This window comes from Centruroides vittatus, unplaced genomic scaffold (assembly GCF_030686945.1).
Source record: "Centruroides vittatus isolate TY-2023 unplaced genomic scaffold, ASM3068694v2 contig_549, whole genome shotgun sequence".
NCBI lineage: Eukaryota > Metazoa > Arthropoda > Arachnida > Scorpiones > Buthidae > Centruroides > Centruroides vittatus.
In genome coordinates, this window is record NW_027122325.1 from 5,258,677 (window position 1) to 5,279,065 (window position 20,389).

At 30.0% G+C, this 20,389-nt stretch overlaps 1 protein-coding gene across 1 annotated transcript; it reads left to right on the top strand.

The window, feature by feature from the left end:
- The first annotated feature begins 768 nt into the window (after nucleotides 1-768).
- LOC136978731 (bone morphogenetic protein receptor type-2-like) lies at nucleotides 769-18,797 on the top strand. The gene is made up of 10 exons (XM_067274525.1): nucleotides 769-1,276; nucleotides 11,966-12,181; nucleotides 12,990-13,166; nucleotides 13,475-13,852; nucleotides 13,932-14,114; nucleotides 14,189-14,358; nucleotides 14,433-14,580; nucleotides 14,712-14,848; nucleotides 15,143-15,266; nucleotides 16,263-18,797. The coding sequence occupies exons 1-10, from the start codon at nucleotides 1,225-1,227 to the stop codon at nucleotides 17,819-17,821; spliced, it is 3,144 nt and encodes a 1,047-aa protein (XP_067130626.1). The 5' UTR covers nucleotides 769-1,224; the 3' UTR covers nucleotides 17,822-18,797.
- The last annotated feature ends 1,592 nt before the right edge of the window (nucleotides 18,798-20,389 follow it).

Below are 20,389 nucleotides of genomic sequence, written 5' to 3' on the forward strand. Positions count from 1 at the left end.
AAAAAATAAAACTTGATCGATTTTGCTTCTTAAGCAAATAACTTTAGTTGTTTAGTTGTATTTCGAAATTGTCGACGATGGACACGCCGAATGTTAAAAACTTTTTGATCTTTTTATTAAATCTCATTGATCGCCATTCTTCTATTTATAGACATTTCTGTCTGGAGGAAGGTTTATGCCATTGTCTATTACACAAGGACTTCGATATTGCTCGATTCACAAATTCTGTTTGTAGTCTAAATTATCCGTCTACGTTTCAGGCTATCGTGTTTTTTCCTCCCCTCTCCGTCAAATATCCATTTAAATATCCATAAAATAAAAAAATAAAAAAATGTCCGCCAGAAGACACGAAATTTTAATAATTTATGCAAAACCGGAACCAAAATTCGCGTTATCAATCATAAAAATGCCAGTGTTAAATTAAATTTGATCAATGTACCAGAGATGTAGAAACAATTATTATTTGTAAGGTCGTTGCGACGAGACGTGCTACGGCATCATTAAGACAACATTTTTCAGTCTGTATACAACAACCTTACGACCACGAATAAAATTTTTTCGATTGTTAATCGATACGACAACGGATTAAAAAGACAAAAAAAGGTCAGATGAAACTATATACGGACAGACATATATGCAGTTTTTTTTGTTTTGTTGTTGTTTTAAGAGAAAACAAAAGGGTTGAGCGTCGAGTATAGAACACGGGTGCGAGTGCGATAGGCACAGACATCTGCGGTAATCGACATACACTGTAGCTGACGTCAGGCAGTGACGTCATGGTCGTCTAAATAGCCGTATCCAGGAGAGAATCCTCCCCTCCGCTAGACTGCCGCAACCCCCTTCAGACTAGAGTTTGGTAGCTACCTGTCTGTGTCGGCGCCGTAGACCGGTTCAGAGAGTCTGGATACTTGTCGAGGGGGATACATTTGTGGCAATTTAGTTGGACTTCGGTGGACGTCTGGACAGGCGACGTATGCCCCATACAAATATAGGGGAGTATAGACTCGTTATCCCCCTGCGAACTGTACATACGGTTGAAAGCGGTGCAGTTTTTACTCTCTTAACTTTGTTGTGTTCGCATAGAACAGGAATCGGTGGAAAGCTCTTTTAATTCCCATGTTGTTACAATTATAATTTAAAAAGAAAAAATTTCTTTTAAATATTCGAAGAGTATGTGAGATGCCGAAGAACGAGAATGGGTTTCGATGATCGGATGATTCAATTATGTTGAAGGCACGATTTTATCTTCTATGTTTCTTCTATGTTATTTTTATAGGTGAGTAGAATTCTAGTATCTTTAAACAGCTGTAACCCTTTCGGTTTTTAAGGTGGTTGTAAATGGGTCGCGCTATTCCTTACTGGCTTAGGTGGACCGTAATACTTTGTAAATCCATATATGTGCAAGGATAGCGATTAATGTAAATTCGCTCTAAAAATAAGCAATTGTTGCTATAAAAAAACCCTATCGCTATCTTGCCTCTTGTAGTTTTAACACAACCCAAATTTTATTATGACAATATCAATCGTACACACCTTTTTTTCTATTACATAGGCTAAATATAAATAAATTTATTAAAAGACAACGTACTATTTCTCGTTATCGAGCCGACTCTTTTAAAATGTATATATATATATATTTTGCATACTGAAGACGGTTTAGTTTTGTTAAGTAATTTTAATTCCGTAATTGCCATTATTGTTGAGGGTATTTGATATTGTGTAGTTTTCATCCGGCCTTGAAGTTAATTTCGAAGTTATGTTAGAAATGGTGTAGCCATATAGATTTACTTTACTCGGATTGCTCGAGTTATTTTATCCTTAGCACATGTCCAGAAATATTTTATATATTAAATATCATATATTTCTTTGTACCTAAACACTTGATTTTATTTTCTGAATGCAACTTAAATTTTTATAAAACAATCTTTAATAGACCAGTTGGGTCGATGACCCTGAGATAAAATGAAATTCCTGCATTTTGACATCTCACTTTTTCGCTCTTTCTTTGACCAAAATTCCAAATTTTCGTGTATTTTCAACACGAGATAGCTTTGTTTTACAGATTCTAGATTAGAAATTGTTGGCTCCAAGAACTTTTATGTAACCGAGGGGTTAAGTAAACAACATCTGACGTAATTTCCTTTTTTTTTTGTTGTTGTATTTGTTGTGTCATACACGTCATTAAATACCATAAGTAAATTAAATCGATTTTAATAATAATAAAGGCATGTTTATATACAAGTATAATACGTAACGTCTACGAATATTTGAAAAGCGTTTTGAAAAATTGTTAAATGAAATTTAAAAGAAGGAAAAGTTATATAAGGTTCCTCAAATCTTAAATGACGTCAATATTGATATGCGGGATTCTCTTCCTTTCGCTTATTGTATCCATGACAACTTATGTATCAAGGTCGGCGAATGACCCCTGGGGGTTACGTCTGGCAGATGTTTTGCCCCCATGTAACTATGGTAACTGTGGTATGTTGAATGTGTGACATTAGTAATTGATGTTGAAAGATTATTCGATTTTACGCGAATTTTTATAAATTATCACGCTCGACGTTAATATGAGCTTTTTTTTAAAGTTGTGTATTATATTAATAATCCATTTGCGTTTTACATTTTTTAAAATTAAATTTTTAAAATAATATTAAATTTGTTCGAGAGAGAGAGAGAGAGAGAGTATTTTCCAACCCGTCGGGGTAATGGAAAACGTCCGTTACCGTGGCAACATCGCGGAAGCGCTTTTGGCGAGTTTGGCTCCGTAACGTCACCCCGGTACTTTATCGAGACGCTCTCTGGTGTAGGAAAACGCAAACAGTTGCGTTTTTTCCCCCTCTGTCTAACTTTTATCTTGTCTGTTTTCGTCTGTGTTGTTTCCTGAGTTCCTATTGTTCGTCACTGATATTTATTACGTCATAACACATATCTACATAAGTGATATTTGACCTTTTTTATCTTTTTGTGCTAACTTATCGCAGCAATTTTTCATACGAAGCAAGTCATTTCGTCCTTGAACCGGCATCCGACAAACAAAGATAGCCCGAAATGCAAAACATACAAACACACACACTATATATATATATATATATAATGAGTGTTTGTATGTTTTGTATTCAGAGTTATGTTTGTTTGTGTGTATATATATATATATATACACACGGGTTTAAATAAGATTTTGTTGTTTTTCCAAATGAAAATGTGTTTTGACTGCCATAGTTACCGACTAATTAGAATGTTGGCAAGCGAAAGCGTGGACACACGCTCTGTCGTTACTAAACACATAAAAAGTTTTTAGTAGTATTCGTCTGGAACAGAGGTTTGGGGGGACGAGTGATTTCAGACGATAATCGATGCGAAAGAAAAATCGTCATATTTAAGTGTGGAATGTTTTGACAGTTCTCTTTACTTTGATTAATGTATTATCGTATTTATTATCAGATATTATAAAAGAGACACTCGGGCGAACTTTTACAGAACAATCTGCTAGAGTTCAGCCGACAGGCAAAGCGGACGGAAATCGATTTCGGTCGTCTCCGACAGCAGACGATTGGTTGTCATGACAACCGGCTTACAGATGACCATGGCAGAGAGGAATCCGTGTCAGTTCGATGATTCCGCATACAATTTTCGATTTTAATAATTCTCCTCTATCGCCAATCAATCTATTTGCTTGTCTCTACTTCACTTTTCCTTCTCGACATTCGAACTACGAGAAAAAATAAATAAATAAAAATCTGGTTGGAGACGAGAAAACTCTTCGATCCCTATGCCATTTTTAGAATTAGCGTAGCTTTGGACTCGTAATCTGTCGAGTGTTTACCGAATATCTAGTCGTTTAGCAATTGTTTTATATACACCTGCCGGAACGATAAAAATATGTCTGAAAGAGTGACCTTTGTATTGTCTGAGTACGCTTTTACTGTTTAGTGTGTTTGCCGGTAATGTCATCGCCTACGTCTGGCACCGGCAGTAAAAGAGGGGCAAACGCTACAATATTCTCATCTATGAAGTAGATTTGCTTTTTGTTACTATGTATAGATTTCATTTACGTTCTAACAGATCGGATTTTATGGTTGTAAAATGATCCGCCTCCTAATCGTACGACGATTTTTTTAAAAATGTTTTCGAGAGTAAATTACGCATCCATGCGCTAATTAGTCTTTTGGAAACGTGAAAGATGCTGATTAATTTATTAACCGACTCTATTTGAATGCGTATAATTTAAGATTAAGCGTTAAATTAATGAGTTTTACCACTTCCAAATTCGAATAGACGATGTTTAATTATTGATGTATCACTAAGTTAAAGGAAAAAAAAATGCTCGGTATATATTCTATTATATATGTTAAGTTCATGCCGATGCTTTTTCGGACAATTGCAAAAAAAAAAAAAAAAAAAAAAATTGTATGGAATATTTACAGTAGCTTTGTGTGTTTGTGTGTCGAATAAAAATATTTAGCGTGTTATATAGAAGATAGGCAATTTATATTAATTTTCTCATAAGAATTCTCAAACGTGTTGTATAAATGATAGAAAGTATCTTTTATATTCAATTTTCTTTTGAAATTATCTAGCTGTAAATAACCAAAAACTATTGAGAAATTATAAGAAATAACATTACGGAAAATCTATTGATTTTTGAAATAAATTTTTAAATTTAAGTAAATATCTTTTCACTAACAAAACTGTTTTTCTTGAAAAATTTATGAAGAATTAATATTTATTTGATAGGTTATTTTAGAATTCAGCCGGTTTAAACGAGGCTATTTTCTTTTGTTTCGGACATTTTATATGCATTTTTCTGTATCAGTTCGAAGAAAAATGAAATTCGAAATGATTGTATCTGCGACTGTCATACAAGACGGGTGTAGTTATTCAATATAAATATAAATGTCTGGTTTGAAACCAAATAAAAATATAATATGTAAACGTCTAGGAAATTCTATAAACCGTATTTTATTACATTAACTGAAAATATAATTATTATTCTTTCTCTTTTATGTAAATTTTCAATATTTTATAAAGATTATTGAATGTCTGTATATAAAAAAAGAAAACACAATAGATTATACTATTAAATCTGTTAATTAATTTTCCAAAAGGAAGTTTAACTTCGTATTCGAAAGATCGACATCTTACAGCGTAACTTAATGTAAATATTTAGTATTTTGTAATTCTTATGAATATATTTATATTATATTTAATATTTATTATAAAAGATTTTTAAAATCGACAAAATTATTAATAAAAATGATATTAAATATATACAGAAGTCGTTCGGACGTGTTATAATTTGCTCAATTTATATAAACGTAGATTTCTTCTGAATAAAACGAATTTTCGAATGGACTTCGATGTATTAATATATAGGCTAAGAATCGTTGTTAAAGTGTCTTAAAAATTTACATAAGTAGTGGAACGTTTTACAAAATGGCTTATTACGAGTGTTCAACGTACTATACAATAGGTCTATCCATCGATTATGGAGTAGGTTCTCGAGTCTTTCCGATTGTGATTTTTAATGGGGCAAACAAATAATATTTCTTATTTACTTATTATCTAGAAATCGGATTCTGGACAATAATTAAAAGGAAAAAAATTTCGTAATTTCGTAGCTTCTGTTTCGAGTAGACATTTAAAATGATATTGTCAATTTTTTAAAGCGTTATTGATACAAAAGAATGGTTATGCGATTCGTATAGATGTAAGTCAATTTTACATTAGAGAGACGGCCATCTTTTAATTATATTTTTATATTGAATTATTTATTTCTCGGTTCCTTTAGAGAGAAGTTTAACAAATTTACGGTGACTTATTTAATTAAAGTGAAATTGGGATCGATGACGTGGAAAAAAAACTTCCACGTACAAAATTGGAAAAATTTTGAGCATCTTGGGTTATTTTGTAAATTGTTCTTTCTTTTTTAAAACGTCCGTGATACTAAATTTGATCTCACTTGGTAAGAAAGTCAGATTTTTTTTAATGTTAAAAAATTCGCTGCCGCTATTTTAGATACCGTTGGGATTTTAAATCTTAAAGCAATTTTAAGAAAGTATTTTTTTTTAAATAAAATTTAATAGGTTTTAGCAAACAATGCATCCTTAATTTTTAACGAAGGCATTTTAGGCTTTTACCGAATAGAAAATTGCGAACTTATTTAGCATTTTCTTTAATCTTTTACTCTTTATTGTAAATGTTTCGTTAAAATTGAATTTTACAGATGTAAAATTCATTTCTAATGCTCAAAAATAAGTAAATTAATTTTAATTATTTCTTTAAAATCATTATCTCGAAGTTAATATTTTGAATATCCACAAAAATGATACGAAACTCATATTCATTCAATATTTAAATTATAAAATTTAACGATATTATTGAATTATATTCCTCGATTTTTCTGATTTAAAATTTAGGATGAGCGATGTTCGTGTGGATCTAAATTTTTAATGAACGACATTTATCACGACTTCCTTTTTAAATATTTTTCACCAGCGCAAGTAACGCATCTCCCAAACGAATCTATGTTGATAAATATTCATTTTAATTAGGAAATTCAAAGATTCTAAAGGCAGAGAAATTGATCAGAAATTTGTTGTAGATACGTAATTTTATTACGCTATGATTTAGATTGGTCGAATTCTAACTTGAGATCTGTTATTTCAAAAGACGGCGAACAAAACGTATGTGAAAGCTTTGAAATTTATACAAAATTGCTACTTTTTCAAGTTTGTAGTTGTAGTGGCTTCTGCAATATACATTGATGTAAAAATAAAAAAATATATCATACGATATTGCATAGGGAATATGTCCCTTTCGACTCGAAGCCTTTTCCTTCTTCCAGTTGGCATAGTAAAGAAATCTGTAAAATCTTTGTTATTTATGGATATTGGAAAAAAGTAGGCTTTTTCTATGAATTGATTCGAAATAACTACGTAGTAATAATCCATAAAATTGTATTAAATATATACAAAAAGTTTATATGTATACATTTGTATTCATTCTACTGTGTAATAAATTTCACCCATGCTCCAACTGCGGGATAAGAGAAAAACATATTTTGGCAAGAAAGAGTAGATACTGTCAGATATTGCATTCTATCTTTATTTCAATGCGCTTTTCCTATCCTTTTATTCGTAATAAATAGAGAGTGCATATTAGAAAAGTAACCGGAGAAATGAAAAGACGCATAAACTGTTTACAATTTAATAAAATAGCAAAGTTTAATATTATCATATAATTAAATGAAATTACAGTAGAGCGTCGAAAATTGGAACGTCGGTAATTGAAATGGCCGGAAACTGGAACGATTTTCAGTCGGACTGTGTCGTGCTGAATCGAACGTTTTTGATACTAAATTTACTTCTAAAGTATAATTTTCATGTTTTTTATATTCTTCAATATATTTGTTTTGTTTGTACAAAATAAAGAAATAATTTTTAACGATACGATAGCCTCGATGATTATTATAAAAATTTTCGTTAGGCTTAAAATCGACGAAAATTCAACACGAAGCGACACGCAACGGAGAAAAATTCAACAGGAAGCGATACGCAACAAAGAAAAATTTGAACATCGGACAGGTTAATATATTTTTTCGTACATAATCGGAAATTGGAAAAAATCACTACTTGGAACGACCCCAGTCCCCAATTGGTTCCAGTTATCGACGCTCTACTGTATTTGATTAAATAATTTAACTAAAAGTAAATATTATTTAATTAAACTTATAAACTGGAAACAGTATAGAACAAGCGTACATAAAGTTAAGAGAGAACATTTATTCTTGTTCTTCTCCCTCTTCATCCCGCCGTATCATGTTTTGTTTACGATCTAACAATTTTTCGAGAACATTATTAATATTTACGCCATACCTAGAATTACCGATAAAAATCCCTCCCTTACTTTGTATTTTATTCATTTAAGAAATTATATTTCGTTCTTATACAAACTAAAAAAAAAATTCTGGATTATTTTTCGTTCGCGAGAAATGTTCGCATTACCAAAATAAGTCATTTAATTAATATAATTTTAGAAGCTACGAGGCCGAGCATGTTTAATGCTACTTGTTTCTAAGAAAAAACTTTTTGTCTTGTTTTCCGTCTCCGAAATTTACTAAAATCTGTTTGGCAATGATTTTTCCATAATCGTTACAAAATATAATTTTGGGTTAAAATTCTTTCGTAAAAGCAAAAATATTTTCTCAAAAGTAAAATTTAATTAAGGAAAAACATGCAGATAAATTTAAAATTAATGTCAGATGAAAGCTAAGTATACGCCGTATACGTCTAATGCTTTACTTTTATAGGCTAATTAGAATTTTCCCCCACATTTTCTTAAACTTTGTTTCATATAAAAGGAAATTAGAATATGAGATTTGTTGATTGACTAGACGACTTTGCTTTCTAAGAATTTATATCACGTATCGTTTATCTTATTTTTTGATAATGGAGTGGAAATATTTATTTCTCGTGCAGATTAACATCGAGGGATATTCATCGTGTAAATTACTGACGACAATCCGTAAGATGTATATTTTTTGTCGTCGAGTTAGAAGAAACTAAGAATTTGATACGTTTTTTGTCCGTTCTCGTAGATTTAATTATAAGAAACTCATTCCAGTTATAGAATAACGACTATTTATAGGCCGTACTTTGATCAATATGAAGCCAATTTTACGGATTTTTAAAAAATATATTTAACGTATTTTGCAAAATATATGTCAAAAAGTAATTCCGTATTGTGCAGATGATGCTTAAAAATGCTCGTCTGGACCCTAATAAATCATCAATATCATTAGTTTAATGGTTATGGTAAATCATTTTAAAAAAAGTCCGTGAAATAATTGGTTGCAAGATTTTTTCCGCCAATGAGGAGCATAAGCTATTGTCATTAATCACGACTAAAATTAAGAAATTTGCCATGGATTAAATGGAAAAGAAACGCTATGCTCATTCTCTGTTTTATCTTTGACGGGAAAAAGAAAAGGGGAAAAAAGCTCGAGTGTGACTATCATAACGACGGTAGTTGAGCGGAGAGAAGAGCAATTTCAATAGACTACAACGGATAGTGCATAATCAAGAACAGGATGCGTTGCCAATTACCCTCATTAGGAAAAATTATCTTAATATATTTAGCCGATTTATGTTATAGAAACGCCAGTATATTATTATAAATCAGATTCTTTCGGGCGCGATTAGCATAATACGCTAATATCTAAGGCGACTCTACGTAACGAGATAATGCGATCAATATATATTCGAGAGTGAATTTATTACGTTTAAAAATATTAAAATTTGATTTATTATTATTTAAATAAAAGATAATTATATATAATTTTCCCGAGCGTAGTTGTATCGAGAAAGCTCTGGAGGGACAATTTCTCTTGACAATTGCCAGATACAATTTTACATGTTAGAATTTCTATCATAAACTATTGTTCCGCGCATCCCGGGATTAAACATCGAGAGGCAACCAACGTTTGATTTACCACGACATTTAATCCGAAGAGAAAAAAGTAAAATCCTTCCAGCCGGTGGAATTGTTACATCGCCGACGTAAAAGTTTATTTAATAATTTTACAGGTTCCGCTCCACCGAACACGCGAATGTAGACCTACTGTTTCGACTTGGCCAATTTTATTACTATTCTGCTTAATTAATATATATTAATACACCGAGCGAAAAGTTTATAATAATGCAAACTCGCTAATAATAAAATTATACAAACTGATATAAATCGGTTTTAATTTTATTATTAGCATCGATGATAAATCGAAGAGGTCGTTGTTGTTCTTATTACCATAGCAACAAGCATATCGTTTGGTAGTGTAATATCTATTGGAGGGTGAAGTCGGGAGATAAAATTGCTTTTGCAATGTCTAATGTTTATTAATCCGTGCGACAAATCCTTTGTTTAGAACTTCTGTTCGATTTGTGTTCGTTTTAAACGAAATATGAAGTTTGGAGATTGCGATTTTACTATAGATCCGACTATAAATAGCGACTGCACATTGGGGAATGAATGAATGAATGGCCGGCGCAGTTTTTATGCACGACCTGTCATTGATTGGTGGCTCCCTCTAGTCCCAACTCGTGTTATTAATTCCCGCGTAACGTGTCTCGATCGGGGAATGTAAGTTTGAATTAAAGTAATTTCAAAAGTTTGTTTATAAATGTGATAGGATCGCGATGATTAACGTTCCCCGGTGAGCGACGATGAATCATGAATCCTATCCTCCGGTTTCTATGAATCATCGTCACATGGTTATGTCACGTATTGTATTGAACTGGTAACCGCTTCGACGTAATTGTCCACTTTAAATTACATTTTTGCAGCTGTAATGAATTTAATAAAGCATTAAAATAATATTTTGTAAAGTGCAATTAAATGCTCAAGTGCTACAATCTAAATTACTAATTGGAAGAAGCATTCTCTACAAAAATTTTAGCTATAACAACGTAATAAATTACCTTTTTTTCACACTACCATTTTATTGCAGTAAAAAGCATTATTATTTATTGTTTGAACTTTTTCTATATGCCTAAATATCATTCTTTGCCAGTCTGTCCTTCTAGTTCTCGTCTCTAAGGACTCCCTCATTCATCACGTTCCGTATCCCATCTATTCATCTTGGCTTTTCTCCTTTTTCCCGCTGGTTTCCATTCTCATATTCTTAGCCATTCATACTTCATACCTTTTCATACCACAAAAGTCTATTATTAATTCTTTGAAGCATCAATGATTTTAAAGTACACATATTAATTACTGTTTAACCTCGTATTCAAAATAAAATATTTCACCTCAAACCTTATAAAAAATATATTTTGATATTTATTGAGCATGGTATCTATTTAGCCTGGATTTTGTTTTGACATGTTTAGCTGAAATTCAAAGCCTTATAATTAAAAATATTAATATAGAGTGAACTGATTTAATTTATTTTGTTTATTTTAGTTTATAAGTAATGAATTCTGTCGTGAAATGCATCATTTACGGTGCTCGTAATACAATGATTCATTCTAGTAAGACAGTTGTTCTCGTAAAATTAAAATTTTAACAAATATATTAAAATATAATTGAATCAAACATTATGTTTCCATTGATTTTACACTGTAATAGAGAAGCATCTTATAAAAAATTCCAAAAAAAAACATTTTATGTAATCTACTTATCAATAAATCTTTTTGTTCAAAAGAAAACACAACCTCAAGTAAAACCTTTGGTTTCCAGCAGTAAAAATGCTGTAGGAAAATTAGACAGACTTAATAATTTGATATATAGATGCTCATAACCTATTTGCTTACTTAGTTTTTCTTTGTGTCATGTTTCACAGGCAAGGCTAAAGATCTGTTTTCACATATTTTATATTTTATGAGATAACTAATAGGTAACATACGAATATACTAAGTAAGCAGTTAGTAGCATCAAAAGATACTAGTGTAACTGGTTATTTATTTCAGTTATCCTTTTTCTCAGGTGATCATAAAATATTCATTGGCATTCACTTGATGCAGAACTGATTAAACTAAAGAATAAAATAAATACTAAAAAAGTCTAAAACATAAAAATAAGCAGTTTTGTATGGTGTTTCATCCTATATATTCTAATTTATTCATATTAAACGTAAATTTGTAACATCTGATAATAGAATGCTACTGTTCTATATACTATAACTGCATTAATGTTATAAAAACAATTTGTAAAAAATGATTTAATTTATCATGTAGAAAAATTCTATACTTTTGGATCAGTCTGAAAAGCTGAAATTATAATTATGATTTAATCTAAATCTTTTTAAATTGCAAGATTTAGATTTAATTATGTTAACAACATTCTTTAATATAATATCAAAAATAATAGAAAATTATTTTTATAATCTGAAAATAATTAACTGTAAAAGCACACATTTAAACATCTTAATTTGTTTTTCTTAGTATCTAATGTTCTGTAATATTTCTAGGTTCCTGTCGGAGTGAAAGATTGTGCGTATATCATAAAGATGCTAGTGTGAAATATTCTGCATTAGAAAACTCTGACGACGATGAGGAAAAAGACGGATCTATGTCGATAGAATTATCTAATACCAATAATACTCAGTTATGTTCGGATTCCACAATATACTGTTATGCCCTATGGACAGAAAATGCACAGAATAAGACCTTTATAATGACACAAGGTAAATAGAGATTTTCTGGTTTCCTACATTTTTATTGTTAATTAAGTAAGTTGAAATAATGTTTTGTTATTTTATGTTAAAATGTTATAATTTATTATTATTTTTAATTACATAATCTTGTTATTGCTATCCTAATATATCTTAATCTGTCGTCCTCCAAATTTTGATTTTGAATTAATAAAATATAGTTTTTAAAAGTTCTTTTAAGCATGCCTTTCTGATTTAATAAAAATTATTATTAAATTTTTCTGGTGAAAATTGTTTTAATCGCAGACTCGTTATAGAAATCACAAATGTGTCTTTGTTAGATTTTTTCGAATATTTCCCTTATCAATATCGATCCAATGATAGTTTTAATACAAAAAAAAATTATATATTTCAGTTAATTCAAAAATTTTATAAATTATTGCTTGATTATATTTTTTTAATATTAATGAACTCTAACCAACTATTTTTTGTGGCAATGTCTTAACAAACATCTAGGAAAAAATTACAGTGCATGCTTGTAATCCAAACTAATTGTTTTACAGGGTTGTTCAGATTAGTGAAAAGTTTGTAGTAGTGGGATTATATATATATAAAAAAAATAGAAGTTCAAATGGACTGAAGACAAATACATATATTTGTATTAATTTTATAAATTTTCTATACTTTAAAATATAATCTAGGATTGCTTTTAGTTCTTGACTGGAATATTAAGCAGAAAGCAAACAAAATTAGTTCAGATTATACAGAACTCAGATTAGTGAGGGTGCAGTGTACTTACTTTAAGATACTAGATAAAAGCAGTTTGTTTCACATTACACAGGATGCTGGAGTAACATGCAAGATGACTGTGGACAATCTGAATGTCGTGCCAGCAAAAGATTTTCAAAATCTTCAAATATCACCAAATTCTGTTGCTGTTCTGGAAATTTCTGTAATGCAAATATTTCTGATACAGATGATGTACCATTTTCAGATGAATCTGATGATGTGCAATCAGGTCGGTAAAATCGTAGTCATATTTATTTAATCCGATAAATAATAAATTTATTTTAATTCTGAATATTTATATTTACAAAAATATTAAAGAAATAAACTTTGTTTCTGATAAAGTTATCAATTAATCTTGATTTGTAATCATATTGTTGTTTGCTTTAGGGAAAGTTAAATCTGTTTTATAACAGGAATATTTTTTATTTATCAACATTTTTGAAGTTTTATTGAATTAGAAAAAATTAATTTAATAATTTAATATTTACAGATTTATCTCAAAGATAAACTGTAAATTATTTTGAATTTTTTTTACAGCGCTGCAGTTTGTTGAACAAGCTAGTTACAATACAAAAACGGTTATTATTGTGTTATCAACAATATTTACAGCAGTGATATTAGGCATCCTAGCTTGTCTTATCGTGAGGTGTTGGCATACAACACAAAAGCCTAGTCCTGATTCAATTCATCTAATGGAAGCGCCACCTCCTACCACTCCAATATTCGATCTTGACAGTCTAAAGATTCAAGATGTTATTGGTCAAGGTCATTATGGCTCAGTTTGTGAGGGCTCTCTACATAATCAAACAGTAGCTGTAAAAATATTTAATGTACAAAATAAACAATACTTTTTAAATGAAAGAGACATCTACACTCTTCCATTTATGGATCATCCATCTCTACCTAAGTTTTTAGGTAAAAAAAAAAATATTTTAATTTACAATTTAGCATAAAAAACTGTTGACTTAAAAATTTTTCTTTGTTTATTAAATAGGTTCAGAAGAAAGAATTGGAAGTGATGGGAAATTAGAATTTCTATTAGTTCTAACCTTTGCACCACTTGGTTGTTTACATGACTATCTTGTTAAAAATGTGATAGATTGGCCTACATTATGCAAAATGGCTCAAACAATAACAAAAGGACTTTCACATCTTCATACTGAAATCAAAAAAGGAGGTATTACTCAATTAATTAAAATTAAATATTTTGATGTAAGTTTTATTATATCACAAATGTATATTTATTAATAGATAAGTTAAAGATGTGTGTTGCTCATCGTGATCTGACTTCACGGAATGTGCTAGTGAAATCTGATGGAAGTTGTATGCTATGTGATTTTGGATTTGGTATTAGAGTGTCTGGATCCAAATATTATCAAAATGGTGAAAAACAAACAGCAGAAACAAGCTCTTTAGCAGATGTAAGATATCCCTTGAATTTACCATAAGAGTACAGTACCATAGTAAAATTGTTAATGAGCAATTTAAATCTTAGGTTGGGACGCTACGTTACATGGCTCCTGAAGTATTGGAAGGTGCAGTCAATCTAAGGGACTGTGAATCATCTCTGAAACAAATAGATGTATATGCTTTAGGTTTAGTTCTATGGGAAATAGCCACTAGATGCAGTGATCTATTTCAAGGTAAGTAAAATATATGGTTTCTCATTATCATCAATTAAATATCATTTTTTATTAATAAAATGATAATACAATTTTAATAACATATATTAATAAATATCAATAGAAATAAAATTAATTTAAACTAATAATAGGAATGGAAGTGCCTGACTACAAAGCACCATTTGAGGTAGAAGTAGGGTCACATCCAACAATGGAACAAATGCAAGTTCTTGTTGCTCGTCATAAAGCCAGGCCTTTATTTCCTGACATATGGAAAGATACAAATCCAGTAAATGTCTATTTCTGAATTGATATTAAGTTTAAATTCATGACCAAATAATACTCATTTTAAATATTAAATTAATAATTTTTTTTAATATTAATTATAACAATGAAAAGTGTTGATATCAAATGGTTATTTTTTGTTCAACACTTTTTTATAAATTTAAAATTTATAAGTAAATAAAATTTTTTAAGTAGGATTAACAGAAGTTGATTTTAATTGAAAATTTTTCAATTAAAATAAAGTTTAAAAATTAATTTTATTCTGATATAGTAAAAACAATAAATGTATTAATTTTAGGCTGTTAGGGCACTTAAGGAAACAATTGAAGATTGTTGGGATCATGATGCCGAAGCTCGTCTGACCGCATTATGTGCCGAAGAAAGACTTTTAGAATTACCAAATCTTTGGGAAAGACACAAAGGTATAATTATTATTACAATTATGTTAACTGACAAAAATACAGTATAAGTTATCATCATCATATGATGATGATAACTTATACTGTATACTTATATGCTTTAATAGTAAATCACTTATACCATCTACATGTGAAAAGTTGTTCAGCAGCAAAATTAGTTTTTCCAGTTTAATGAACTTTATGTTTTTGGTCATATTTAATGACCATCAGCAGCAAAAAAAGTTTATTAAATTGAAAACCTTTTCACTTTAATAATCCTTTTTTGCTTGCTGCTAACAAGGTTGTATGTAGATGATTTAGTGAATATCATTAAACCTAAATTAAGTATAAACAATATTATAAGTTTTCATGAAAGAGATATTTAATAGAATTGATAAATATCATTATTGTTCAACTGATATTTATAAATTGATACTAATTTACTGTGCTAGCTCAATGGGTGACTATCTCATTACTTCACTCATTGAGCTAACACTGGGTGTCTCAAATTCATGACTTTTATGAGATGACTAGTGTACCTCATATGTCATGAATTTGTTGCATATGACAAATTCACAATGCATGTGTATATCTATTCAATTAATTTGAATTTTTGATTTTTTGTTTTCTATTTAAATTCATGTTTCATCTGTAGAATCTTATGATGACCTTTGAAAAATAGTTGAAAACATGTTATTAAATTTTGTTTTACTGGATTAAGGTGTAGTTTGGAGTGTTTAATAAGAAAAATAATTAATAAAAAACAATAAACCAAAATACAGTGAAATCACCTTAAAAGTTGTTTAGAAATAGTTCATACAAGAATTCCAGGGCTAGAAATGCTTTCTATTGGCAACCGTTCTGGATGAAGAGGGTGCAAAATTCAGTTTTGCCTCAGGTGTAAGTTACTAATGAGCTTGCACTGTTAATTTAAAGTCATATATAGCAAAATAGTTGCATATGACAATATTGGTAGAGAAGTATTTTATTATGAAATAATTTTTTGAATTTTTTTTATAGCTGGCATGACAGTTCCTGGAGTTAGCCCAACGGTAAATCCTACTTCTAGTGGACATAGTATAGGTATGCATGGAGGTGTACTTTCTTCCTCTTCTAGTAGTCAAGCTACTGCAAGTACAGGGATAACATCTGATTTGAGTGACAGATTTCTTTCACAAGGTGATATTCCTAACAATATTCCTCCAAGAAGTATAGAAAGAGCTAGTAGCATGTCAGAGAATACAGTGGAAACTCTGTTAACAATGTCTCCTTCAGAATCCATACCTTCAGAGCTCCATTTTAATAATTCCATTATGAACACAAAAAACAATTTAGCTAATAATAGTGCAAATAAATGTCCACGTTTGACTGTTCCTCTTCAACCTCACCAGGGACGTAATCCCTGCATAGAACGTAACCTAATGATGGAACCTTTAGAAGAAGTGTCAATTAGTGGGAACATGTTACTTGACAGAGGATTGAAATATAAAGAACAGAGACTAACTCAGAATCTTGCTGATCACAATAATGAAACTGATTCTTATGATGTTCAGAACATGATTGATAGTGTTGAAAGTAATGCCTTAGTGACTAGTGATCTGTTAAATCATTCAAGTCGCAACTGTCATCCCATTCCTTATTTACAGAATGATGTTCATTTGACGACCATAATGCCAAAACAACCTAATCTTCCTGGAAATGGTCATCATTTCACAAATGGAAAAGTTGAACAAAAACAGAAAGAAAAATGGTGGAAATCATTTGGTGTATTTGATAGGAAAAAACACAATGGAGCGGAACAATCTGGATTCAAATCTGGACTAAAGAATTTATTTAGAAAAGGAAAATCAGATAATCAACAGACGATACAAAAAAAACCACTAAGTAGTAACAATATTTGTATGCATCAAAACACTACCTCTGAATATTCTCCAGTTGTAAAAGAAATTTATGTCAATAAATTGCAAAATTCTACAGAACCTATTGAAACTGAAGTGTGTGTTGTTAATAAAGGACAAAGCTGTAGTACAACTCAAACAATGATACGTCGAGTAACTTCTGTTCTTCCGCACGGTTTCCTAGAAAAATCTGCAGAAGTTAAAACAAAACTCTGTTCTGAAAATAATTTAGCCGATTCACAGCCAACAGCTGAAACAGAAAATTTGAGTACTATTGTGATTCATAAAGACATTAATGGAAATTGTAGTAATGACATCCCAAAGAGACCAACCACATTGCCAGTCCAAAGTTACACTGTTAAAAATAATGAGAACAATCTTCAATGTGAACAGCCCATTGATAAGAAAGATATCCAGTTGTCAAGAGGAGGAAGTAGCGGACGACAGAAAATAGTGAAGAGGGTGAAAACTCCTTTTGAAATTAAGAAAGGTAGATTTTCACTTTACGACGATCGCATCATGGTCTCCGAATCAATGCAGGTTAAGCCAACCGAACATCTCGAATTGAATGGTGCTTCCAAAATCTCAGTGTCTCTGCCACTGGATATTGACACACTTTGTGCCTCGCAAGCTGATAGTTTCCTCCAGGAATGTCATCAGACCAAACAGGAAATGGAATAAGAATTCCATGTGTGATATTTTCTCTCTTTAGGAGTATCTTTCTGTTTTTGTCAGATATGTATTTACTATGACAAAAACAGCCATTTGTGTTCCTTCTTTTGAAAATCTGATATTATACTTGATAGAGAATATAGCATTGTGCTTTTAAGATATATGCACAAAGTGCAGAAACTTAGTCAAAGTGCTTCATTTGATGTAATTACTTTTTTTACGCCATATTTTTTTTATTAGATGGCAGCGATTAAATTTTATTGGAAAAATTATCAAAAGTGCTGCTTTTTTTGCTGTATATTTGTTCAAGAGTATCATAAAAAAATCAAATGATTTAAGAATAAAAGTGATATTCATTTGTAATACCACTATTTATATATGGTATTTATAACTTCTCTAATTATAAAACTATAATAGGGATAATTGTTGATGAAATTTTAAAAATATTATGCAAAAAATAATAATTTACTTTTGTATACATAGATGTTTAAGTGCAGTATTTAAAACTGTATATATTTTGTTGTTGAAGTAACCATTTGTGTTCAGAAAAATCATAGGAAAAAACTTAAGATGCAAAAAAAATTTTTGTAGTGTAAAGGTGCAATAGAAAATTTCATTATTAAGAAAAAATTCATGTAACTGTAGTCTTTTTTCTGGAATACCATAGTATTAACAACGTGAAGACTATAGTATCAAGTTGCATCTACTATGCACTTCAATTATATGTGTATTAGTATAGATTACGAAAAAAGTGAAGATTTAAAAACAATTAAAAAAATCTTCAAGGTAAATTCCATTTATAATTTTCAGGATGATCAAAAGTGACAAAAAATAAACATGTGAATAGTGTAATGAGGTTGAACAATAATTTTTCTTCTGTCAAATTTTAACTTGCTTACCTAGTAAATGCTGTATTTTACAAATTAATAATTGTATTTTGTAAAGTTGTTATGGTATAGAGATTAAAATATTCAAAGCAGTGTAACCGGATTAATTTTGGCAAAATATCCGATCAACTAAAGATTTTAGTTGATAACAAAAAATTTTAATGGTGATATTAGATGTAAAAAGTGCAAAAACAAAAAAAAAAGTTGCTGTGAAAGTTTTGTTACCTGGTCAATTGATTTATGGATTATATATATATATATATTATTTTTTTTTCGTTTCGTGAAATATGTGATTTATAAGATGCGAATATATTGGCTGCGATATAAAAATGAATGTACAGATTCAGTTGTGAATTACATTGGTAATTCAAACAATTCATATTTATATTCATCTATAGTCACTTTTTTTAAAAATAAATTATGATTATTATGCATAATTAATCGTCTTTTATTCTGTTTCCTTAATATCAATTGATATGTATTTTTACATATTTTAAAATCTTTCAAACATCTGAGTACAATTTTCTTTGTTGTTGCACAAGAAAAAAAAGCTATTAAAGATGACAAATTCTGAAATATACTAATAACAGCTCAAAATTCAATTAAGTTAGCAGAATATATGATTTAAGAAAGCTCGAGTTTTTCTACTATAATAAAACAGTAAAAATTTATTTATTATTGGATGATGAAAATGAATCAAACACATGAAGATGAATTCTAATCAATAATATTCATTATTAAAAATTATATTTAAATCTTAATTGCAGAATTTAATTTCTTTACTAAGCAACCAATTAAAACAACAATCTAATTGAACTTAAATGAAACACTTTAAAAAATAATCTCTTCTACTAAAGACTTCATAGTTAGTTTTGGAAGTTTATAAATTGAGCAAGGTATAGAATGAGACTACCATGTAATAGATGATCATATTTACGGAATCATTTTGATTTTAGTTAAGTTTATTAAAAGATCCTTAGGAAAGATTTCAATTCTAGAATTAAGACTGCATGAAAACAAAAAATTCAATTAACACATTATATTAAAACTTTTAAATCCGATATTTAATAAGTTACAAGGATATAAGCTACGATTATCCATACCAAATAGTAGATATCAGTTAACCAATTGATAAATACCAGATGATCATAATTAAAACACTCTTATATGACCAGCAGCACACTCAAAATTTATTCTTGGGGAGCCAAGTTGAACAGATTAAAAAATTTTTAATGCAAATTCTTAAATTTCCACCTTATGTGACCACTAATTCCTAATATTGAATACATGACACAATATAAGTAAAAAATGGATTGTAATTAGGAAAATATTTTTGGAAAATTCACTAGTGTTTCTTTTCCTTTTACTTTGTAATACCAGGGCCCTTTGGCCCATCCCATGGGTGTTCCCACTATACAGAGTGTATCAGTACAGCGGTTACAAACTTTCAGGAGTGAGAGAGTACACCTAGACCAGCATTTCTCAAAGTGGGTGATAACGCCCCCTTGTGGGCAGTGAGTAAATCTAGGGGGCGTTGGAGGCAAGGTACTGAACGGTGACCAAAGGCAAAAGTTGAGGTCACTGACAGCCGTTCCCTTTTCTCTTAAACGGATAAGAGGAAACATTGCATTTAATGGTTTCCAGATGTCAAGAACAATGTACAGTAAGGGCACAAAGTGTGAGATTCATA